General features: G+C 41.8%; 1 protein-coding gene and 1 non-coding gene across 15 annotated transcripts in view; one reads left to right on the forward strand and one right to left on the reverse strand.

Annotated features, from left to right (window-relative positions):
- Positions 1-26,011, reverse strand: part of BCL2L13 (BCL2 like 13) — a 102,800-nt gene that overhangs the window by 49,982 nt on the left and 26,807 nt on the right. For 10 of the 14 annotated variants that reach the window (XM_008250122.4, XM_008250127.4, XM_008250126.4 and 7 more), the window contains 2 exons: positions 7,225-7,332; positions 2,122-2,278 (listed from right to left, as the gene is read on the reverse strand). In XM_008250122.4, the coding sequence (XP_008248344.1) occupies positions 2,122-2,278; positions 7,225-7,332 (265 nt within the window). The remainder of the gene's footprint in view (positions 1-2,121; positions 2,279-7,224; positions 7,333-26,011) is intronic. The other 4 variants (XM_070049097.1, XM_008250125.4, XM_070049100.1 and 1 more) reach the window with 1 other exon arrangement.
- LOC127488327 (small nucleolar RNA SNORD43) lies at positions 1,314-1,376 on the forward strand. The gene has a single exon (XR_007916000.1). It is a non-coding gene; the product is annotated as a small nucleolar RNA SNORD43 (small nucleolar RNA).

The raw sequence follows: 26,011 nt of genomic DNA on the forward strand, positions 1-26,011 counted from the left end.
ATTAAAACATTCAAAGAAAATCTACTACATAGAAACTAAGCTGAATAATCAGTCCCAGTGGAGAATTAATTAATTCTTAGCAAAGAAGAAAAGGGGATTATGGGAACTAATATACTTAGTACTAAAAAAATGTAATGCATATGAGTATGAAAAAAAAAAAGAGGAGAAGGGATGTTTTTTTGAACCTACTGGTGTTCTAGAGGAAGAGTTCAGAATTTGTGTCCTATTTCAATAAAATCATCCAGAGGCAAAGCAGGTGGCGTTTTCCACCTTGAGATATTGCCTTCAACTAGTATGATACTTCTGGTTTATCATAAATTATTTATTTTCAAGGTATGAGTTAGAGAGCTTAAAACTTCAATAGTAGATTTGTGGAAAAAATTTACCATAAAGAGACTAGTATGTGACCAATTTCAAAAGTAATTATATCAGCATTCATTGTTTGGGAAACAATATTTATCCAAGCTAATTTTCTTTTAAACATAATTTGCAATGAGAAGACTATCAATTTTTCCTGTAGATTATGAAAGCCTCCAGAATACTTTAAAAAAATCATAATACTATTTTTGACAGAGTTGAAAATTAACAGATGTAGAAATCGACATATAAAGAGTATAGTGGTTTATTCAGAGCCACAACAGTTTATATCAAAGTTTGAAACTTTGTCTATAACTCTCCGTTATATTCCCAGTCCCAATAGCCCTTGCAAGTTTGGGGCTTTCTTTTCTTTTCTTTTCTTTTTTTTTTTTAACGAAGCAGCAAATGTCTTTTGCAAGTCTTACAAGCAATCTCAATATTGCCCAACATGCCAAATACATGAAGGTGTAGGTGTTCTGGTTTAAGAAGAGTACACAGGCGCTGATGAGCCCCATGCACCCAGCCTATCCCTTACCTCCTCAGCCTCTCAGAGACTAAGGCTCCATGGAACACTCTTTGAAAATCATTGCTATAAATCCAAATTTCCTGTTTTCCCTGACATATTTATTTTAACTTTTCTGTATATAAAGAAAATCCATGTACAATTTAATTTCACTGTCTATTCTAATTAAGATGTGTTTACATTTCCTCATTTTAACAGGAAACCCAGAAACAAACTGAATTCCCCTAAAACCCAAATTGCTTTCTTCTTACAAACAGTAAATTATGAACTGTGCCTACATGAAAGGGCAATAGTAATTACCACAAGAGTAATTTAACACATGAATTCTAGCCTTTTTATTGAGGAACTTTTGCCATTTTATGGAGCTGTCAATCTTCATTAAGACAAATACAAGCCGTCTGCAAAAAGTTCATGAAAAATACGTATTATAAAAAAATGATAATGAACTTATTGATGGGTGGGCAGAGACTGTGCACGAATTGTCATGTTCTAGTTTGGAAAAGAAATTTAAAAACCAATGAGCGGATTCCAAAAATTTTTTAACGTCAAAATAAACTTATAATTCTGTTTCCATGAACTTCTTGAAATCCTCTCATATTTTTTATAATTCATATCAATTCTATAATGAATCCTGGCAAAGAATTAGGAGAGACTGATTCTTAAGATTTATAATACATGATTTAGACCCATTGTTAATACACTTTATTACTAGCTTCTTGTCTTTAGCGCAGTGGTTAGCAGAAAGATTCCCACTGTAAATGTGGAAAAAGTTCCAGGGGCAGATGTGCAACCTCAAAGTTTAGCAACATTTGGGAAGCAGATATAATATTAAATTCAAGTATCTAAAATACTGACATAATGTTACTCCCACATGACAATACACAAAAGCCAGCCATTATCTATTACTGGATACAAGAAATGGTAGTAAAATGTGGTCAGGAAAAGTGAAATAGCTGTGTTTGTAACTCAGTAAAAGCATGTGTTCAAGCCTGACAGCTCAACAAATAACTACAAATGATCAAGCCTGTGATGAAACAGGTAAATCACTGCTTTGATGCAAAGTTTCACTCAAAACAGAAACAGAGATGCTTTGGGAAAGCAAAAGAACAAGCAGTGCACAAAAGTGAGAAAAGAAATGACACTGTGCATCTACAACAAAGCCTTAACCAACTGAGTGCTGTGTGAGATCCAGGGACTACTTAGAGAAGCAAGCACATGCCCACTGGGAAATGCTAACTCACTGGCTGAGGAGCACCTGCAGTGCTGTATGCAGAGGTTCTTTCAGTTCCTGTGACACTTTGTCTCCAAGATGGGCCAGGCAGTCTTCGATGGAGCTTTCTGGGTTAGCAGGGCTAAAAACTGGAGAAGTATGACGGTCGAAGCCAGTGCTGGTGAAGGCTGAACACAGTACAAAGAAAAATGTAAGTTAGTAAACAATACTATAGATTGTGCTATAGAAACAAGCTAGCAGTTATATGCCACAACAAAGGTCAGATATTCACTACAGACAGTAATCTTTCCTGTAACACAAAAACTAGCAAATCCTAAATTTAGATTTTTTTCCAAAAAATAGAAAGGTTTAATGGAAAATTATAGCTTTAATATAAGAAAATTAGTAAACTGACATGTTAAAAATGCTAATCAAGTTAGTTTACTACTACTGACCAAGTCAGTATAAGAATGATGAATTAGGGCAACTGAAAATTGATCCCTGTTAAATATAACAGTGGGAACAAGAGAGGGAGGAGACGTACAGTTTGGCACATGCTCATTCAGACTTACTCCTAATGGCAAAGCTAGAAACGTGCCATGGGATTCCAAATCCCATTAAGGTGGCATGTACCAATGCCATCTTACTAGTTAAAGTGATCAGTTTAAGTTCATAATTGATCATAAAGACAGGATTAAGTGTCAAAGGGATCATATAAATAAGACCGGTGTTTGCTGAGAATAATTGACAGAATTAAAAAGGACAGAATGATCCAACATGGGAAGCGGGATACACAGCAGACTCACAGAATGGCAAATGCCCTAAACAGCACTCTGGCCTCAAAATGAGCCCTTAAGGCATTCAGATCTGGCTAAAAAGCCCATGAGAGTTTCTCAGGCATGGCAAGCCAAGACACTGTGTCAAAAAATGACCTAAATGAAAGATCTCTGTGAGTGAGATCCCAGCGGAAAGAAGGGACCATCAAAGAAGGAGAAGGAGGTACCTTTCTCTGAAGAGAGGAGAGAGCTTCCACTTTGCTTATGGCCTTGTCTAAATAAGGCAGGAGTTTCTGAACTCAAGAAGCTTCCATAGCCTTGGCAGCTCATGCCAAGAGCCTCGGGTGATTACTGATGGCATAAATAAGAGTGTCAATTGTTAAATCAACAACGGGAGTCACTGTGCACTTACTCCCCATGTAGGATCTCTGTCCTTAATGTGTTGTACTATGAGAATTAACGGTAAAACTAGTCTTCAAACAGTACTTTATACTTTGTGTGTCTGTGTGGGTGCAAACTATTGAAATCTGTACTTAGTATATGCTAAGTTGATCTTCTGTATATAAAGATAATGAAAAATGAATCTTAATGAAGAATGGGATGGGAGAGGGAGTAGGAGATGGGATGTTTTGCGGGAGGTTATGGGGGGAAACACTGCTGTAATCCAAAAAGTTGTACTTTTGAAATTTATATTTATCAAATAAAAGTTTTCTAAAAAAGAATAAAGAATGATGAATTAGGGGCAGGTATTGTGGCACAGCAGGTTATGCTGACACTTGGGGCACCTACATCCCATTATCAGAATGCCTGGTTCAAGTGAGCTTCTGATCTAGCTTCCTGCTAATGGGCCTGGAATGCAACGATAATGGGTCAAGTACATGAAACCCTGATGCTCACTTAGGAAATCTGGTGGTACATCTGGAGACTGAATCAGCAGATGGAAGATTCCTCCTTCCCTCTCTCTCTCTCCCCCACCCCCATCTCTGTCTCTCCCTCTTCGGTCACTGTAAATAAATCAATTTTTTTTTTAAAGAGTTTTGCTCTCAAAAATTTTTTTTAAATAAAAGGAAGAATGGTGAATGGCAGCAGGTGTTTAGTGGAATACTTAAGATGCTATATTGCAGTGCTTGGTTCAAGTCCCAATTCTTCCACTTCTGATCCACCTTCTTGCTAATGAATACCTTAAGAGGTAGCAAATGATGACTCAATTACATGAGCTCCTTTTTATAGAGAGGATTCAGATTGAGTTCTGGGCTCCTCACTTCAGCCTGTCCCAGCCCTGACTGGTGCAGGCATTTGGGGAATGAAACAGCAGATGAAAGAACTCTTTCTTGCCTGCCTATCTCTGTGTGTACCTGTGTCTTTCAAATAAACTGAAAATTAATTAATTAATTTTTGAAAAGGAATGATAAATTGGGGCTGGCACTGTGGCATAGCAGCTAAAGTTGCTGCCTGCAATGCCTGCATACCCTATGGGCACTGGTTTGAGTCCTGGGTGCTCCACTTCCAATCCAGCTCCCTTCTGATGCATCTGGGAAAGCAGCAGAGGATGGCTAAAGTACTCGGGCCCCTGCACCCATGTGGGGGATCTGGAAGAAGCTCCTAGCTCCTGGCTTCAGTCTGGCCCAGCTATGGCAATTGTGGCCAGTTGGGGAGTGAACCAGTGGATGGATGAAGGATCTCTCTCTCTGTCTCATCCTAACTCTGCCTTTCAAATAAATACATAAATCTTAAAAAACAAATGATATATGAAGGCTGAGTATTTCACACAACAATTAAACCATCCCTTGGGATGCCCACATCCTATACTGGAGTAGCTGGATTCAATTTTAGGCTCTGCTTTTTTTTGTTTTGTTTTGTTTTGTTTTGACAGGCAGAGTGGACAGTGAGAGTGAGAGTGAGAGAGAGAGAGAAAGGAAAGGTCTTCCTTTCCATTGGTTCACCCTCCAATGGCCACCGCGGCCAGCGCGCTGTGGCCGGCGCACCACGCTGATCCGATGGCAGGAGCCAGATGCTTATCCTGGTCTCCCATGGGGTGCAGGGCCCAAGCACTTGGGCCATCCTCCACTGCATTCCCGGGCCATAGCAGAGAGCTGGCCTGGAAGAGGGGCAACCGGGACAGAATCCGGTGCCCTGACCAGGACTAGAACCTGGTGTGCCGGCGCCACAAGGCGGAGGATTAGCCTAGTGAGCCGCGGCGCCGGCCCAGGCTCTGCTTTTGATTTCAGTTTCTTACTCATGAGCCTAAGAAGCAGTAAATGATGGCTCAAGTATTTGAGTCCCTGACAACCACTCAGGATACACAGATGGTTCCCAGCTCCTGTCTTTGGAGTGACCCAGTCCTAGCTGTTGCAGGCATTTGGGGAATGAACCAGAGGATAGGAGATCGATATCTCTCTCTCTCTCATTCTCTCTGTGCTTCATATAAATAAAAGTAATTAACATACAAAATATATCTGTAAAAAAAAAACTCTTTAAAGAAACATTCTTTTTAAAAAGAGTGATTTAAAAAAAAAAGAAAAAATGAGTAATAAATAAGAAGCAACTCCTGACTCCACCATCCACTGCTAAGTACTTTGTTTTTACTTTATTATTGTGGTACTTCTTAAACTAGATTATATTTATTTGAAAGTCAGAATTATACAGAGAGGGAGAGAGAGATCTTCCATCAGTTATTTCACTCCCCAAATGGCTATAATGGCTAGAGCTGGATCAGACCGAAGCCAGGAGCCAGGAACTTCTTCCGGGACTCCCATGTGGGTGCAGGGGCCCAAGTACTTGGGCCATTTTCTGCTACTTTCCCAGACGCATTAGCAGGAACTTGGATAAGAAGTGGAGCAGCGGGACATGAACCAGTGCCCATATGGGATGCCAGAGCTGCAGGCAGCAGCATAACCTGCTCTGCCACAGCACCAGCCCCTTAAGCCAGATTCTAATTAGTTTATTCCACCTCAGAGGATGAGTCCATTGCTTTCAAATATTCCTGCACATAGATAAATTTTAGCACTCATAAACTTTCTTTTCAACTTTTGGCTTCTTAACCACTTCCCAACCCCATGTTATAAAGACTTAGCATTTGTTCAATACAAGGAAGAAAAACTGTTGTTTTTTTCTTTGTAACATTTTATTTATTTGCAAGATAGAAAGACAGAGATTGTCCACCAGCCAGTTTATTCCTTAAATGGCTGCAAACATCAGGGCAGGGCCATGCTGAAGCCAGGAGCCAGGAACTCCATCCTGGTCTCCCACATGATGGTAGGGGCCCAAATATGTGGGCTATCTTGCACTGCCTTCCCAGGTACATGAGCAGGGAGCTGGATTGGAAAGTGAGCAGCAAAGACAGGAACTGATGCTCCAATATGGGATGCCAGTGGTGGTTTAATCTGATGCACCACAACAACGGCCCCAGGAAGAATAAATTTTTTTTAAAGATTTCATTCATTTATTTGATAGGTAGAGTTATAGACAATGAGAGGGAGAGACAGAGAAAAAGATCTTCCATCCACTGGTCCACTCCCCAGATCACTGGATCAGGTGGAAGCCAGAAGCCAAGATCTTCTTCCAGGTCTCCCCTCTGGGTGGCAGGGACGTAAACCCTTCTTCCACTTTCTGCTGCTTTTCCCAGGCCATTAACAAGGAGCTGGATCAGAGGTACAACAGCCGGGACATGAACCAGTGCCCATGTAGCATGCCAGCATTGCAAGTGGAGGCTTTAACCAGTGTGCCACAATACTGCCCCTAATGTTATTAGTTTTAAAGGAACCACATGCAAACCAAAACAGAATACAGGGGCCGGTGGTTTGGTGTAATAGGTAAAGCCCCCACCTGCAGTGCCGGCATCCATATGGGCACCTGTTCAGATCCTGGCTGCTCCACTTCCAATCCAGCTCCCTGCTATGGCCTGAGAAAGCAGTGGAAGATGGCCCAAGTCTTTGGGCCCCTGCACCCATGTGGGAGATCCTGAAGATTGGCACAGCTCCAGTGATTGCAGCCAAATGGGGAATGAACCAGCAGATGGAAGATCTCTCTCTCTTTCTCTCTGCCTCTCCTTCTCTCTCTGTGTAACTCTGACTTTCAAAATATAAATAAATAAATCTTAAAAAAAAAAACACAGAATATAAAGTACCTTAATATGGTTATTTCTTCTGTCACTTAACCAGAAAAGCATACATCTAAATATTAGAAATAGCTGGAAATTGTTTACAAACCTATCCCCCAAGTGAGAAAAAGGCCAACTTCTTCTTTCACCCTTAAAATACTGTGCAAATGAAGTCAAATAATGCTGAGAACACTCTACTGCAGAAATCAAATCAAACCAATGGTGAACCACACCAAACAAAAAATAAGAATCAACAGACCTTCAGAAATTTCTTTGTCCAGGGATTTTAGCTCTTCTTCAATTTCAGATTTAACTTTTAATAAAACTTCTTGATCCAGAGATTGTGAAGCTACATCTAGTTGAACCCCTGAAACCAACAAGAAAAGTTATTATTCCAAGAGGGAGAGAAAAATATTATAAAATTGTAATATTTTGGGGCCAGCGCTATGGCACAGCAGGTTAATGCCCTGGCCTTAAGCACCGGCATCCCATATGGGTGCCGGTTCAAGACCCGGTTCAAGACCCAAGTCTTTGGGCCCCTGCACCCTCATGGGAGACCTGGAAGAAGCTCCTGGCTCCTGGCTCCTGGCTTATGCCTGGTGCAGCTCTGGCCATTGCGGCCATCTGGGGAGTGAACCAGCGGATGAAAGACCTCTCCGTCTCCCTCTCCCTCTCCCTCTCCCTCTCCCTCTCCCTCTCTCTACTTCTGCCTCTGCCTCTCCTCTCTCTGTGTAACTCTGACTTGCAAATAAATAAATAAATCTTTTTTTAAAAAAAGGTAATATTTTGCCGGTGCCGCGGCTCAATAGGCTAATCCTCCACCTAGAGGCACCGGCACACTGGGTTCTAGTTAGTCCCGGTCTGGGCGCTGGATTCTGTCCCGGTTGTCCCTCTTCCAGGCCAGCTCTCTGCTATGGCCCGGGAGTGCAGTGGAGGATGGCCCAAGTGCTTGGGCCCTGCACCCCATGGGAGACCAGGAGAAGCACCTGGCTCCTGCCTTCGGATCAGCGCAGTGCGCAGGCCGTGGTGGCCATTGGAGGGTGAACCAACGGCAAAGGAAGACCTTTCTCTCTGTCTCTCTCTCTCTCACTATCCATTCTGCCTGTCAAAAAAAAAAAAAAAGGTAATATTTTAACTATTAGAAAGTGCAGTGCAAAAATAAAATTTGATTATTGAAGCTAGGGAGGCTTGGGGAAGCATTATGCATAGCAGGTATGGATACCGCCTGCGATGCCAGCATCCCATATGGGCTGGTTTGTGTCCCAGCTGCTCCACTTCCGATTCAGCTCCCTGCTAATGGCCTGGGAAAAGCAGCAGAAGATGGCCAAGTATTTGGGCCCCTGCCACCCAGTTCAGAGACCTGGATGGAGCTTGTGGGTCTGGGGAGTAAATCAGAGGATGGAAGATTTCTCTTTGTCTTTCCCTCTTTGCAATTCTGACTTTCAAATAAATAAATAAATCTTAATAGGGAGGGTAAGGAGACACTTTCTGCAATCATTTAGAAAAAAAAAAAAAACATTTTTAGAAACATGTGGGTTTATATTGAAAGAGAAGTCTGGTAAAACAGAATACAATAAACCTCCATCCTTCTAGATGTTTCTGCCAGGAACAGAACTTTCAGAAACACATTAACTCAACAGATTAGGGAAGACTCCTACTAATATGCACAAGTCCTTTCTTTTTATACATAATAAATTGTTTTAAATATATATATATATACATATATGATAAAGCCAAATAAAATAATTCATGCTATTTTACCAGTCATGGAAGATGTCTATCCCTTCACTTCAAATTATGCAGATCCCATGGGTTAAGCCATCACTTGCAGTACCAGCATCCCATTTCTGAGTGCCAGTTCCAGTCCTAGCTGCTCTGCTTCTGATCTAGCACCCTGCTAATGTTCCTGGGAAGGCTGTGGAAGATGGCCCAAGTACTTGGGTCCCTGTCATCCATGTAGGAGACCTAGATGGAGTTCTCAGTTCCTGGCTTTGGCTTGGCCCAGCCCTGTTGGGGCCATTTGGGGAATGAACCAGCGGATCAGAGACTGATCTTTGAGCCCATCCACATCTCCCACATGGGTAGCTGGGGCCCTAGTACTTGGGCCATATTCTGCTGCCTTCGACAGCCCTAGACACATTTTTAAACAGTAAACTAGCATTGTATACATGCTTTGTAATTTTCTTTCTTTCCCATTCTCAAACATTTGAACAAAGTGAAAAGCTGCCTAAGTCCACAACACACACCTAATGCTAAAATTTCACCACTTTGGATATAATGATTTTCTTTTTAAAAGGCAGAGTTACAAAAAGATAGGGAGAGACAGAGAGAGAGAGATCTTCTATCCACTGGTTCATGCTCAAATGCTGCAACAGTTGAAGTTAGGAGCCAAGAATTTCAAACAGGTTTCCCATGTAGGTGGCAGGTCCCAAGCACTTGGGCCATCTTCCACTGCTTTTCCAGGTGCATAAGCAGGGAGCTGGATGGGAAAAGGAGCAGCAGGGACATGAACCAATGCTCATATGAGATGCCAGCATTGCAGGTAGCAGCTTAACCTGCAGCACAATGCTGACCCAGGCATAATGATTTCTTTGCCTCAATCAAATCATTGTGATTTATAAGAGTTATGCTCATCACATTTCTGATGCGTATTACTAATAATTTAATTTTTTCCAATAATTTTTAAACATGCAACAAAATAGAGGCTGACACTGTCACACAGCAGGTTAAGCTGCTGTCTGTGAAACCCACATCCCACATTAGAAAGCAGGTTTGAGTCCTGGCTGCTGTGCTTCTGATCTAACTCCCTGTTAATGTGCCTGGGGAAGATGGTCCAATTACTTGGGTTCCTGACACAGATGGAATTCCAGACTCTTAGCTTCAACCGGGCCCTACCCTAGCAGCTGTAGCCACTTGGAAAGCAAATCAGTAGATGTAATATTTGTCTCTCCTTTCTGTCATTCTGCCTTTCAAATGAGTAAGTCTTAAAAAAAAAAAGTAACAATAGTTATATATCTGTATAAGCAAAATATACAAAGAAGATAGCGCAAAGACCTGAAAGAAGTATCTGTGTGATTTGACATCCCAATGACCAGTTACAGTAATATCAATACATAATAACAGTTAATATGGAACACCAGGTCCTATACTGTATGCTACACATTCTCTTTCTCCCTTCCTTGCTCCCTCATCAAATCCCTACAAAAATCCTTAGTGATATGTATTAGAATTATCTTCTTTTTATAAGTGAGAAATCTGATACAAAGGGGAAATACATAACCAAAGACATGCAAACAGCAGAGCTCAGATACAAAGCCTGGCAGTCTAGGTAGAGTCTGAGCTCCTAACCACTGTACAACATTGCCTCCTATCATGCTTCAAGAAGTAGGTGACATAAAATCAAACACCCAAAAGTCTGATGATCTTCTAATCATAGAAGTTTTGAGGCTTTTCTGAAGCCCCTTAAAGAACCTGAATGAAAGAACAGCACCTCTTCACATCTGTTTGGAAAGCAATTTCATAGTATTCATGGAACCTCCCCAGACTTTCACAATCCTTTGTTAGAAAACTTCATTAATCACCATCTAACTTTCTTTCCCTTCCTGATCCCCACACACCCAACGTGTTGCAAAATATACTGTTCTTTCATTTGGTTAACATAGCACAGTTTTGTACTACTAGGTAAACTGACTTAATGTGCAGCAGTCCATAATCAGCAGAAGGTTCCTGGGAGGCAGGCTTTGTGGTGCAGAGGATTCAGCTGTGTTTTGGGACACCTGCATCCCAAATCAGAGTATCTGTTCCAAGTCCCAGCCATTCCACTTCTCATCCCAGCTTCCTGCTAATACCTGGGGGCAGCAGATGAGGGCTCAGATACTCAAGTCCCTACTACTGACACAGGAGACTTAGATGGAGTTCCTAACTCCAGGCGTCAGCCTGGCCTAACGCTGGCTGATGCAGGCTTTTGGGGAATGAACCAGAAGATGGAAGATTCTCCCTCTTTCACTTGGCCTTTCATATAACCTCTAGTAAATAAATAAAGGCATCCAGGGAAATCAATCAAGAAGAGTAATATAGGAGCAGGCATTTGGCCTAGTGGTTAAGCCACAGCTAGGGACACTTGATTCCATATCAGAGTACTTGGGTTCTAATTCCAATCAATTCTAACTCTTTGCTATTGTACTCCTTGGGAAACAGCAAGTGATGGCTCAACTTCTTGGGTCTCTGCCACCACTGCGGGAGACCCAGACTGAGGTTCCCACTGTTGGCTTCAGCTTGGCCCAGCCCTGGCGATTGTGGGCATGTGGGGAGTGAACAAGCATGTATTAGGCTCTTTGTCTGGCTCTTTCATTTAAAAATAAACTTTTTACTGAGTACCCAAAAAAAAAAAAAGGAATGTAGGCATGGAGTGGGGGCTACCCAACAAAGGAAAGATTTGTATCTGGAGAATAGAGCAAATGGAGACCAAAAGGTTCTCCTGAAGTTTAAAAGCAAGCAAATATTGGAGTAAAGAGGCATCCTTTCTTTTATTGCTTTAAAATTCTTAACACATTGTAAAAATATTCTTTCTTGAATAAATTTTTCTTTTGGTTTCAGATGACTTCAGACCTGTAGAGCAAAAGTTTCCATTTGGACAGAAATTAAAAAAAAAAAAAGACAAACCATTTGACTCACTCAGCAAAATCTCTACACTTCTGGGACATGGGCCAGATTCACAATCACTCCAATAACCCTTGCTTGGTTTTTAGCTGAAAGCATTCCAGGAAGTCAAAATAATTTTGAAGCATTCTAGGAATCTGGCTCATTTCTGAGACTTATATACAAGGTTATTTGAACACCTTTGGGTTCAAATAAGTCAGATGTTTATCGACCAGAACTTAAGAGCAATTTTTCATTTCCCTGAAGATTTGAGATAAATAAATTGTTAGGAGAGCTAGTGAAGTCCCTACCTGGGATAGGGGAAGGGCCTGTGATCAACTATATTCCTCCTTTCTGCAAGAATCCCAGTAAAAAGAAAAGCAGCACCAAGATGCAGATTTACCTACTATTCATTCACACACACACACACACACACACACACACACACACAAAGACAAAACATAATCATTTACTGAGTACTTGCTATTTGTCAGGAATTGTCTTGAGCATAAAACAAAAATGAGTAAGGCTTGTAAACTATTCAGTGTGGGGGAGTTCAGGAGAGGCAGGAAAACAGTAAGCACTTATTTAACAGATATTGGGGTAACTGTCTAATATGTGTTATTTTATTTAATTTCCATGCCAATCTAATGAGAAATGAAATAATAATTCCATTTATACATGAAGAAATTGAAACTTAGGTTGTACCACATGATGTAAGAGCTGAAACTAGAAATCAGTCAGTCTGACTACAAATCAACAATCCTCATCTTCTGGCTGGGTAGCTAAGAAGGAAATATTTCAGAAAAATTTTTATTTTTACATAAGTAAGTAGTAACACAGACCAGAAAGACTGTCTAGATCAGTAATAATGTCTTTTTGACACTGACATTCATGGCCCCTTATTTAATCTTCATGTCATGTAGTCTGTAGTTCAAAAGAAGGTCAAAGATTTACATTCTTCAGTTTAAGAAAATTATGAGTATACTTGAAGTACTGGACATAAGCTATTTTCATGGAGTAAAAGGAAGAGGAAAGTCGTGACCTCTAGCACAGAATGAAGAATAAAGGGGAAAAGTCTAACAGAAACTCAGACCAAGTGCTTAACAATTAACCTCAGGTCAATATTTATTTATTTATTTATTTGAAAGCCAGAATTACAGAGAGAGAGACAAAGAGAGATCTTCCATATGCTGGTTCATTCCCAAAAAGGTTGCTTTGGCCAAGTCTGCAAACCAGGAGCCAGGAGCTTCATCTGGGTCTCCCACATGGGTAGAAGGGGCAAAAGCAGTTGGGCCACCTTACGCTGCTTTCCCAAGCACATTAGCAGGGAGCTGAATTGAAAGTGGAGCAGCCAGTACTCGGACTAGTGCCCGTATGGGATGCCTGCGTCATAGGTGATGACAAACTGCTATGCCACAACGCTGGCTCCTCAATCACTTTTCTTTTTTTTATTTAGTTTAAAGGCAGAGTCGCAGGGAGGGAGAGGGAGAGGGAGAGGGAGAGGGAGAGGGAGAGGGAGACGGGGTGAGAGAGAGAGGGAGAGAGGGAGAGAGGGAGAGAGGGAGAGAGGGAGAGAGGGAGAGAGGGAGAGAGGGAGAGAGGGAGAGAGGGAGAGAGGGAGAGAGGGAGAGAGGGAGAGAGGGAGAGAGGGAGAGAGGTCTTCCATCTGATGGTTCACTCCCCAGATGGCTGCAATGGCCAGAGCTGTGCCAATCCGAAGCTAGGAGCTAGGAGCTTCCTCTGGATTTCCCATGTGAATGCAGGGGCCCAAGGACTTGAGCCATCCTCTACTGCTTTCCTAGGCCACAGCAGAGAGCTGGGTCGAAGTGGAGCAGCCCAGACTTGGTGCCCATATGGGATGCCAGTGCTGCAGGCAATGACCCTACCGCTACAACACAGCACCAGGCCCCCTCAATCTTATTTCTACTAATAAAATTATCCCTTTCCCTTCCAGCTTTCTGGAAAGCAGTCCAGTAAAGTGGAAGATGAGCTTTGTAGTCAAGTACTCCAACTCATTACTGCATGTGAGCGAGGAAAATATTATTCTTGAGCCTCTCCTACATAAAAAAACTGTATCTATCATACAGGTTGCTAAGAATAATGTAAAATATGCTAAGTTCTCTCACATAAAAAATGCCCAATAGGTAGCAGCTTTCATACACCAATCCTTTCAATTCTCTAAAATACTGTTTCTATCTGACAATGATCTTGCCCCAATCCTCACCATAGATTTTTCATTTTTTTTGAAAGACTTATTTATTTGAAAGTCAGAGTTAAAGAAAGAAAGAGAAAGACAGAAAGAGAGAGATCTTCCATCCACTGATTCACTCCCTAAATGGCTGCAATGGCCAGGCCAGAGCCAGGAGCCATGAGCTTCATCCAGTTCTCCCACATGGATTGAAGGGGCAAAAACACTTGTGCCATCTTCCACTGCTTTTCCCAGGCCATTAGTAGGGAGCTGGATGCAAAGTGGAGCAGCTGGGACTTGAACCACTGTCCATATGGGCTGCTTGTAAGCCACAACACTGGACTTATTAGGAGAAATCTTGACAGTTGCCCCTTAATCATCACTAGAGATAACGGCATAGTAACTTTTTTTTTTAAAAAATTATTATTTATTTGAGAGGTAGAGTTACAGACAGTGAGAAGGAGAGAGAGAGAGAGAAAGGTCTTCTGTCTGTTGGTTTACTCTCCAGATTGTCTCAACAGCCAGAGTTGTGCTGATCCAAAGTCAGGAGACAGGTACCTCTTCCCGGTCTCCCACGTGGGTGCAGGGGCCCAAGGACTTGGGCCATCTTCCACTGCTTTCCCAGGCCATAGCAGAGAGCTGGATTGGAAGAGGAGTAGCCGGGACTAGAACTAGCGCCCATAAGGGATGCCGGTGCCTGTGGCACCGGCCCCCTATAATGGTATTATATCAACTGAGATAAAAGTAAAATCTTCTTCTACCTCAAGATACATCCAGCAGAATTTAATTGATTTACATTTAAAAATTCAGAAGCAATGTTACTTAATGGTACATTTCACAACTAATTCATCAGAGAATTTGCACTAACAAGTTACATTCCTGAATATCAGATGGTCCATAGTCAATGTTTCCAAGGGTGGCTTGCCTCAAATAGAATTGTTTTTACATTTTTTTCCAGTCTAACATCATATCTGCCATCCTCAACAACATAAAAATTTTGGGACCAGAGTTGTGGTGCAAAGGGTTAAGCTGCAACCTGAGATGCTGGAATCCCATATCAGAGTGCCAGTTTGAGTTCTCACTGTTTTGTTTTCAATCCAGCTCCCTGCTAATGCACCTGGGGAAGTAGTGGAAGATAGCTCAAGTACTTGGGTCCCTGCCACCCACATGGGAGACCTGGATGGAGTTTCTGGCTCCTGGTATCAGCCTGTGCCAGCCCAGGTTGCTGTGGCCATCTGGGGAGTGAATCAGCAGCTAGAAAATCTCTGCAACTTCTCTTTTCTCTGCCTCGGCCTTTCTGCAACTCTGCCATTCAAATATAAAAATAAATCCCAAGAAAAAAATTTGATCACTCATTCTCATGAGTTACAGTGAATGAAAGCACTATTTTTTTTTTTTTAAGATTTATTTATTTGAAAGACAGAGTTACAAAGGAGCAGAGGTAGAGAAAGAGAAGTCTTCCATCAGCTGGTTCACTCCCCAGATGGCTGCCATGGCTGGATCTGGGCCAATCTGAAGCCAAGAGCCAGGAGTTTCTTCTGGGTCTCCTATTTGGGTGCAAGGCCCAAGGACTATGGCTTTCCCAGGCCATACCAGAGAGCTGGATCAGAAGTGGAGCAATCAGTACTTGAATCAGTGCCCATATAGGATGCCAGCACTGTAGGTGGCAGCTTTACCCACTATACCACAGCACTGGCACTATTAAGAAACATTCTTCTTAGGGCCAGAGTTGTAGTACAGCAGGTAAAGCTGCCACCTGCAGCACCAACATCCCAAGTGGGTGCCAGTTCGAGTCCTGGTTGCTCCACATCCAATCCAGTTCTCTGCTGATAGCCTGGGAAAGCAGTGGAAGATGGCCCCAGTGCTTGGGCCTCTGCCACCCACTTGGGAGACCTAGAGGAAGCTCTTGGCTCCTGGCTTCAGCTTGGCACAGCCTTGGCAATTTGGGAGTGAACCAGCGGCTGAAAGATCTCTCTCTCTCTTTCTCTCTCTCTCTTTGTCCTTCACATCCTAAGATAAAAACAAAACAAAAACAAAAACAAAAACAAAACAAAACAAAACAAAACAAAACAAAACCTCCACCCAAATGAACATGGTATACCTTCTAGTTTGGGGGGACAAAGTCTCCTAGAATTAAATATCTATCTACTTTTTTATTTATTTTTTTAGGTCTTAACTCAGAATCAAATTCACCACTCAGTGCTAGTACAACTATAAAGAACTTTACAGACTGCCTATCTAGGATCTATTTTTCCCAGCACTGAAATGTACAGTTTTCCTATTCTTTATTTATTATTTAGATACTGTGAATTGTTTTAAGCCACACTAAATCACAAATGATGAGGAATTTTTAAAATATATTCCTGATTTTTCCAGTATAAAATCACCCATTTCTTCACTATCTAACAAAACATTGTTACGTTTTTACCTACCATAGAGTACCCTTCCTTTTGCTGATTATTCAAATTCTGACCACCCTTTTAAGAATCAATTTAAGGGGCCGGTGCTGTGGCATAGCAGGTTAACGCCCTGGCCTGAAGTGCCGGCATCCCATATGGGCACCGGTTCTAGTACTGGCTGCTCCACTTCCAATCCAGCTCTCTGCTGTGGCGTGGGATAGCAGTAGAAGATGGCCCAAGTCCTTGGGCCCCTGCACCCATGTGGGAGACCCGGAAGAAGCTCCTGGCTTCAGATCGGTGCAGCTCCAGTCGTCACGGCCATCTGGGGAGAGAACATCAGATGGAAGACCTGTCTCTCTCTCTTTGTCTCTCTGCCTCTCCTCTCTAGGTGTAACTCTGACTTTCAAATAAATAAATACATCTTAAAAAAAAAAGAGAATCAATTTAAGTCTCTATTTTTCCTTAATGTCTTCAATGCCTACTATTCATATTTAACAGCCAGGATGCCTCTCAGTCTATTCCACACAGTTTAATACTTAAATATATACTACCCTGTACTGTTTTTTTGTTTTTTATTTTTGTTTTTAAGATTATTTTATTATTATTTATTTGAAAGTCAGAGTTACATAGAGAGAGAAGGAGAGGCAGAGAGGGAGAGAGGTATTTCATCTGCTGTCACTCCCTAATTGGCTGTATTTGAAGCCAGGAGCCAGAAGCTGCTTCTTGGACTCCCACACAGGTACAGGGGACCAAGGACTTGGGCCATCTTCTACTGCTTTCCTGAGCCATAGCAGAGAGCTGGATCGTAAATATAGCAGCTAGGACCTGAACTGGTGCTCATATGGGATGCTGGCGTTGGAGACAGCAGCTTTACCTGATATGCAACAGTGCTAGCATATACTGTTTGAGATTTCATACTTTATTTATTTTTTTAAGATTTACTGTATTTATTTGAAAGATATAGTTACAGGGAGAGGTAGAGCCAGAGAGAGAGAAAGAGGTCTTCCATTCCGCTGGTTTACTCTCCAAATGATCGCAATGACCAGAGCTGAGCTGATCTGAAGCCAGGAGCCAGAAACGTCTTCTGAGTCTCCCATGTGGATGGCAGGAGGCCAAGGAGTTGGGCCATCTTTCACTGCTTTCCCAGGCTACAGCAGAGAGCTGGATGAGAAGAGGAGCAGCTGAGATTCAAATCTGCGCCCATATGGGGTGCCGGCACTGCAGGCTGGGGCTCTAACCTGCTGCACCCCAGTGCCAGCCCCGAGATTTCATACTTTATTATCATTAGATTACAAACACTTTGAGATAGCTCTTTTGTCCTAAACTTGTGTCAAGTATGAACTTAAAAAGAACTCATATATTTAATAGTGGTAACTCCCACTATTTACTGTGGTGAAAACTGAAAGGATTAGGATGTGCAAACATACATGTATAGACAACAACCTCTTTGGAATCTCTATGTACATATGTCAACCTCGTTGGGGAGAGAGGACTTGAGAAAAAACACAGATGGGGACCAGCACAGTGGCAAAGCAAGTTAAGTTCCCATATGGGCGCTGATCCTCTTCCAATCCAGCTCTCTGCTAATGTGCCTAGGAAAGCAGTGGAAGATTGCCCAAGTGCTTGGGCCCCTGCACACACATGGTAGACCCGGAAGAAGCTCCTGGCTTCAGATTGGCCCAGCTCCAGCTGTTGTGGCCATTTGGGGAGTGAACCAACAGATGGACGATCTCTCCTTCTCTCTTTCTGCCTCTGCCTCTCTGTAACTCTGCCTTTCAAATAAATTATCTTTTTCCAAAAAAGAAAAGAAAACACGAGAACACACCAATCACATACATAGTACAATAAATAATCATTTATTTATGGCAATGGATCATGATAAGGAACACTGAGAATGAGAAAAGAAATAATAAGATCTCAATTGTTACCTTCATGCTCATCAACATCTGAATCACAGAATTTTAGATTTAGATTTATAGTCTATAAAGGCTAAGTCCATCCTCCTCTTTACAAGAATATGAACTTAGAAAATGTAAATGATTTGACAAGGTTCCAATAAATCATGGAGAAACAAGATTAGAAAGTACATCATCTGGTAAATAAATTACTGAATTCTAGAACATACACTTATAAATTCTGATGCACAGTGACAAATAAGGAATCATGAATACTTTATCTGCCATCTGTCATCTGCCAATTTCTGGAAAATCTACATACCCCAAACATACACACACCCCACACATCCAATCACACTACCACCAATACTACCACCATCCCACAAAGTAAATGACAATAATGTCTTGGCTACCATATACCTCACCCTCCAGATTAAATGGGAACAGCTGATTAAAGGAGTGCCTGACTATTCTCATGAGACTAATGTGATGCTGATTACACATGACAAGTTGTCATACCCAATAACAAACCATGTAGAAAGCCTAAACCAGAAACAGTCTACCGTGCTTAGGACACAAAAGGGTATTTACTTAGCTAACCAATGACATAGACAGATTCAGTGATTTTCATTTAATTAATCCTCTCCACCCAGACTCTCTAAAGCATAGAGCTACACAAGGACCAATACAGCATAACTCCTGTACAATAAATTCAGAGAAAAATATTTCTAAGATAAACAGACTTTAGCACACAAAGTCCCACCATCTCAGTTTCAAATGAAGAGTCAGGTGAGTCAGCAATCATCATATTTCAGCCCTAAAATTCATTCAGAGAGTATGCATATTAGATTAACAAATTTAGACCAACTAAAGGGGCTAGACCCTTCAGAACAAAATCTTTTCTGAATCTATAGTTTCCCAAACCAGGGACACATTAAAATGACCGACAGACCCATTATACGGTATCTAGTTCTATGAGTAGCTCTCCATGATCTTGTTTTCCACAGAAAAAGACAAACTAATTCTAAAATCCATGAGAACTGCAAGCGATGTGAAACAGTCAAAACAATCTTAAAAATGAAGAACAAATTCGCATGACCCACACCTCATAATGTCAAGACTTACAAAGCTACAGTAATCAAGTTAGTATTATATAATAACAGACATAAGATTAAAGGAATTAAATTAAGAAGCTATAAAGAAATCCATACATTCATGGATAATTATTTTTTGAGAAGGGTAATAAGACTATTCAATTGGGGCAAAGAATAGTGTTTTTAGAAGATGGGGGGGGTTGGCTGGCACCGCGGCTCACTAGGCTAATCCTCCGCCTTGCGGTGCCGGCACACCGGGTTCTAGTCCCGGTCGGGGCGCCGGATTCTGTCCCGGTTGCCTCTCTTCCAGGCCAGCTCTCTGCTGTGGCCAGGGAAGGCAGTGGAGGATGGCCCAAGTCATTGGGCCTTGCACCCCATGGGAGACCAGGATAAGTACCTGGCTCCTGCCATCGGATCGGATCAGCGCGCCAGCCGCGGCGGCCATTGGAGGGTGAACCAACGGCAAAGGAAGACCTTTCTCTCTGTCTCTCTCTCACTGTCCACTCTGCCTGTCAAAAAAAAAAAAAAAAAAAAAAAAAAAAGAAGATGGGGGGGGGCAGCATTGTAGTGTAAGTGGTAAAGCCACACTTGTAATGCCACTATCCCAAATGGGTACCAGTGCATTTCCTGGCTGCTCCAATTCCAACACAGCCTCCCTTCTAATGGCCTGTGAAAGGCAGTGGAAGATGGCCCAAGTGTCTGGGCCCCTGCCACTCACGTGGGAGACCTGGGTGAAACTCCTAGCTCAGCCCTGGCCGTTGTGGCCATCTGGAGAGTGAACCAGAGGATGGAAGATCTCTCTCTCACTTTGAATGGTACTGGGACAACTGGACAACCCCATACAAAACAAATAATCGACCCTTACTTCACACTACACACAAAAATTAACTCAGGGATGGGCATTTGACCCACTGGTTAAGAAACCAGTGTCTCTTATCAGAGTACCTGGGTTCCAAACCCAGATCCAGCTCCTTGATTCAGATCAAGTTCTGACTCCTCAACTTATTCCAGCTTCCTGTTAAGGCACAGACTTGGGAGGCAGCTATGATGCCTTAAGCACTTGGGCCTCTGACACTCATATAGAAAACCAAGATTGAGTTTCTGGCTTCTGGCATTGGTCTGGTCCAACTCCAGGCTGTTGCAGTTATTTGGGGAGTGAACTAGCAAATGGAAGATCTTACCCTCTCTCCTTCTCTGTCACTCTGCTTTTCAAATAAATAAAATTTTAAAAAGGAGAATGCATAAACTATGATACACTTACACAATGAAATATTATTCAGTAATAAAATGAAATGACCTACCACAACAAGCAAGCACTTCACAATCACTAAGATGCCTGTTGCTAGGGATGGGATTGTGGCACAGCAGATTAAGCTTCTACCTGCGGCGCTGGTGTCCCACATGGGCACTGGTTCAAGTTCCAGCTGCCATTGTTGCCTTTTGGGAAGTGAACCAGCAGATGGAAAATCTCTATCTCTGTCTCTCCCTCTCTCCCCCTGTAACTATGCCTTTCAAATAAATAATTTTTTTAAATGGCTATTATCGCCGGTGCCATGGCTCACTTGGTTAATCCTCTGCCTGCGGCGCTGGCATCACATATGGGCACCAGGTTCTAGTCTGGGTTGCTCTTCTTCCAGTCCGGCTCTCTGCTGTGGCCTGGGAGGGCAGTGGAGGATGGCCTAAGTGCTTGGGCCCATGCACCCACATGGGAGACCAGGAAGAAGCACCTGGCTCCTCGCTGCGGATCAGCACAGCACTGGCCATAGCAGCCATTTGGGGAGTGAACCAACGGAAGGAAGACCTTTCTGTCTCTCTCACTTTCTATAACTCTACCTGTCAAATAAGTTAAAAAAAAAAAAGCTATTATCAAAACAGAAAACAAGTATTGGGAAAGATGTAGGGGAAAAAAATGGAGGGCTTGTACAATGCTGATGGGAATATAAAATGGTAAAATCACTGTAGAAAACAGTATGGAAGGACCTGCACTGTGGCGCAGTAGGTAAAGCTGCTGCCTGCAGTGCTGGCATCCCATATGGGTGATGGGTGAGTCCCAGTTGCTCCACTTCTGATCCAGCTCTCTGCAATGGCCTGGGAAAGCAGTAGAAGATGGCCCAAGTCCTTGGGTCCCTGCACCCAAGTGGGAGACCTGAAAGAAGCTCCTGACTCCTGGCTTCAGATGGGTCCAGCTCTGGTTGTTGTGGCAATTTGGGGAGTGAATCAGTAGATAGAAGACTCCTCTCTCTCTGTGCCTCTGCCTCTCTGTAACTCTGCCTTTCAAATAAATAAATAAGTCTTTAAAAAAGAAAACAGTATGGTGATTTCTTCAAGAATTAAACAGAATTACCTGTGACAAAGCAATCCTATATCAGGATACATACCTCAAAAAATTCAAAGCATCGTTCATAATAGCCAAAAGGTAGGAACAACCTCAAAATGTACATCAATAGACAGATAAACAAAATGTGGTATATACATTCATCCTGAAAAGGCAGGATATTCTGATACATACTACAACATGGATAAACCCTTAAAGTATTATACTAAGTGAAATAAGCCACTCACAAAAGGACAAACACTGTATGAGGCACCTAGAATGCATTATGTGAGGTACCTAGAATAATCAAATTCGGGAGACAGAAATGGAATAGAGGCTCCCAGGTGCTCGGCAGACAGAAAGTTATTTAATGACTGATAGAACAAATAACAAGCCAGTATCACAACTACATGTTTTTGATTACTAATTAACAGACATTAACATGCTATCCTTCCAGGCATTGTGGAGCAGTGGGTTAAGCAGCCACCTGACATGCTGGCATCCCACATGGGCACCTTTTTAATTCCCAGCTGCTCCACTTTTGATCCACCTCCCTGCAAATGAACCTGGGAAAGCAGCAGAAGATAGCACAAGTGCTTGTACCCCTACCACCCCCATGGGAGACCAGGATGAAGGTTTCTAGCTCCAGACTTCAGCCTTGCCCAGCCCCAGCCATTGAGGCTATTTGGGAAGTGATCTCTCTGTAATTCTTCCAAATAAATAAAGTAAACCTTAAACAAAAAGAACAAGAAAATGTAATGCTCAATAGGGTTGACTGTATCCAGCATAAATTAGCAGTCTGGAAGGCTTAACTAGTTCTGGAAAAGTACAGAAGTTAACTATTTATGAGAAAGTCTGCACTAGTACATGACTCACTTAGGAAATAGTGAAAGACACACAATATAACAGAAATCTTGAATCATGAATAGTATCACTTCCCTCAGCCACTTCGTCTCATACTTACTGCTTCAAGAACTTAAAGCCAGGGGTTGGCACTGTGGTGCAGTGGGAAGCCCTGACCTGAAGCACGAGCATCCCATATGGACACTGGTTCTAGTTCTGGCTGCTCCTCTTCTGATCCTGCTCTCTGCTATGGCCTGGGATAGCAGAAAAAGATGGCCCAAGTCCTTGGGCCCCTGCCTGGCTCCTGGCTTCGGATCAGCACAGCTCCGGCTGTTGTGGCCATCTGGGGAGTGAACCAGCTGATGGAAGACCTCTCTCTCTTGTCTCTACCTCTCTCTGCAACTCTTTAAAATAAATAAAATAAATCTTTAGGAAAAAAGAAAAGAACTTAAAACCAAACCTTATCCACATTAAACCAGTAAGTACTATAGCATATCTTATTTATAAATAATAGCCTGGCATAAGAGTGAGTTTCTCATTACATTTTAGCACACAAACAGGATAGCAAAACTGCAAAGACAGCAACAAGAAAACTACTGTTTCTAAGAATTTAGTTTACACATGTTTGTAGTTATGTATAAATACTTTGGGCTTACAAAGACAAAAGTTATGAAGGAAAACAATCAAATCTTAAAAACAAAATAAAAAAACTAGTCAGTGAACTACAAAGATCTGCAACATTCAGGTGGAAAAAGTCTGTTTGCTCAAGCAAGAAAAAAGATGATAAATACCCTAACATCTTTACAAATTCTGTAAATCAGAGGGTTGAAAAGTCCAGGTTTTTGTGGAACATGAAGTCTTACAATGAAAACTAGCACAAATCAGTAAAATTAGGAAAGGTGAGGAAGGTATGACCCATCCATCCTTGTTTGCCCAGGATTTCCCCTGATTTGCTTAATCCTGAACAATCTGGATGACTGGTCAACCTATTCTGTATGCTTTGAATATCTGTGTCCCTTCCAAAACTCACATTGGAAGTGAAAGCCCAATGTAGGTGCTGGCACTGTGGTATAGTGGATTAAGTCACTGCCTGCAACACCATAACGGCCCTGGATGTTCTGGTTCTGATTCAACTTCCTGTTAACGTGCCTAGGGGGCAGCCAATAATGGCTTAAGTACTTGGGCCCCTGCCACCCATGTGAGAGACCTAGATAGTGTTCCAGGCTCCTGGCTTAGCCCCAAACCAGCCCTAGCCACTTTAGGGAGTGGGCCAGTGGATACAGGATTCTTTTCCCTCTCTCTTTCTCTCCCTCATGCCATGTAACTCGGCCTTCCAAATAAATAAATGAAAAAGTATCTCTAAAAAAAAATATTCCCCAATGTAAAGAATTAAGAGATGGCCTTTGGGAGCTGGCACTGTGGCATACCAGGTAAAGCCAGCGTCACAGGCTTTGTGGGTGTCAGTTCTAGTCCTGGCTGCTCCACTTCTGATCCAGCTCGGTGCTAATGTGTGTGAGAAATGTTACCCATGTGGGAAACCCGGAAGAAACTTGTGGCTCTGAGTTTCAGGCCAGCCCAACTCCAGTCATTGCAGCCATTTAGGGAGTGAACTAGCAGATGGAAGATCTCTATTTCTCTCTCTGTAACTCTACCTTCCAAATAAACAATTTTTTTTAAAAAAAATGGCCTTTGGGAGATGATTACATTCTAAGGGTTCTGCCGTCATACATGAATGAGTGTTCTAAGAAAAGGTCCGGGAGACCAGCATCTTATTGAATGGGGGAAAAGTTGGAAGCATTCCCACTGAGATCTGGTACCAGACAGAGATGCCCACTCTCACCATTGCTATTCAATATAGTATTGGAAGTTCTAGCCAGAGTCATAAGGCAAGAAAAAGAGATCAAAGGGATACAGATTGAGAAGGAAGAAGTCAAACTATCCCTATTTGCAAATGACATGATTCTTTATATAGGGGATCCCAAGAACTCCACTAAGAGACTATTGGAACTTATAGAAGAGTTTGGTAAAGGACCAGGATATAAAATCAATACACAAAAATCAACAGCCTTTGTACACACAGACAATGCCATGGCTGAGAAAGAACTTCTAAGATCAATCTCATTCACAATAGCTACAAAAAAAAAAAAAAAAATCAAATACCTTGGAATAAACTTAACCAAGAATGTCAGAGATCTCTATGATGAGAATTACAAAACATTAAAGAAAGAAATAGAAGAAGAGAAGAAGATACCAAAAAAAAAAAAAAAAAGGAAAAATCTTCCATGTTTATGGACTGGAAGAATCAATATATCAATATCATCAAAATGTCCATTTTCCCAAAAGCAATTTACAGATTCAATGTGATACCAATCAAAATACCAAAGACATTCTTCTCAGATCTAGAAAAAAAGACACTGAAATTCATATGGAAGGCACAGGAGACCTCAAATAGCTAAAGCAATATTATAACACAAAAACAAAGCCAGAGGCATCACAATACCAGATTTCAAGACATAGTACAGGGCAGTTACAATCAAAACAGCATGGTACTGGTACAGAAACAGATGGATAGACCAATGGAACAGAATAGAAACTCCAGAATTCAATCTAAACATCTGCAACCTACTTATATTTGATCAAGGGGCTAAAATCAATTTCTGGAGCAAGGATAGTCTATTCAACAAATGGTGCTGGGAAAACTGGATTTCAATATGCAAAAGTATGAAGCCAAGATCCCTACCTTAAGCCTCACACAAAAATCCACTCAACATGGATTAAAGATCTAAATCTATGATCCAACACCATCAAATTATTACAGAACATTGGAGAAACCCTGCAAGATATTGGCACAGGCAAAGATATCTTGGAAAAGACCCCAGAGGCACAGGCAGCCAAAGCCAAAATTAACAACTGGGATTACATAAAATTGAGAAGTTTCTGTACTGCAAAAGAAACAATCAGGAAAGTGAAGAGGCAACTGACAGAATGGGAGAAATTATTTGCAAACTATGTAACTGAATAAAGGATTAATAACCAGAATCTACAAAGAGATCAAGAAACTCCACAGCAACAAAACAAACAACCCACTTAAGAGATGGGCCAAGGACTTTGTTCAAAAGAGGAAATCCAAATGGCAAACAGACACATGAAAAAATGCTCAGGATCACTAGCTGTCAGGAAAATGCAAATCAAAACCACAATGAGGTCTCACCTCACACCTGTTAGAATGGCTTTCATACAAAAATCAACAAACAACAAATGCTGGTGAGGATGTGGGGAAAAAGGTACCCTAATCCACTGTTGGTGGGAATGCAAACTGGAAAAGCCACTATGGAAGACAGTTTGGATACCTCAGAAATCTGAATATAACACTACCATATAACCCAACCATATAACCCAGCCAACCATCCCACTCCTAGGAATTTACACAGGAGAAATTAAATCAGCAAATAAAAGAGCTATTTGCACCTCCATGTTTATTGCAGCTCAGTTCACAATAGCTAAGACATGGAATCAACCTAAATGTCTGTCAAAGGAAGAATGGATAAAGAAATTATGGGATATGACTCTATGGACTACTACACAGCAGTAAAACAAAAACAAAAACAAAAAAACAAAAACAAACAAACAAAAAAACCAGTCATTTGCAACAAAATGGAAGAATCTGGGAAA

This window comes from Oryctolagus cuniculus, chromosome 9 (assembly GCF_964237555.1).
Source record: "Oryctolagus cuniculus chromosome 9, mOryCun1.1, whole genome shotgun sequence".
Taxonomy (NCBI): domain Eukaryota; kingdom Metazoa; phylum Chordata; class Mammalia; order Lagomorpha; family Leporidae; genus Oryctolagus; species Oryctolagus cuniculus.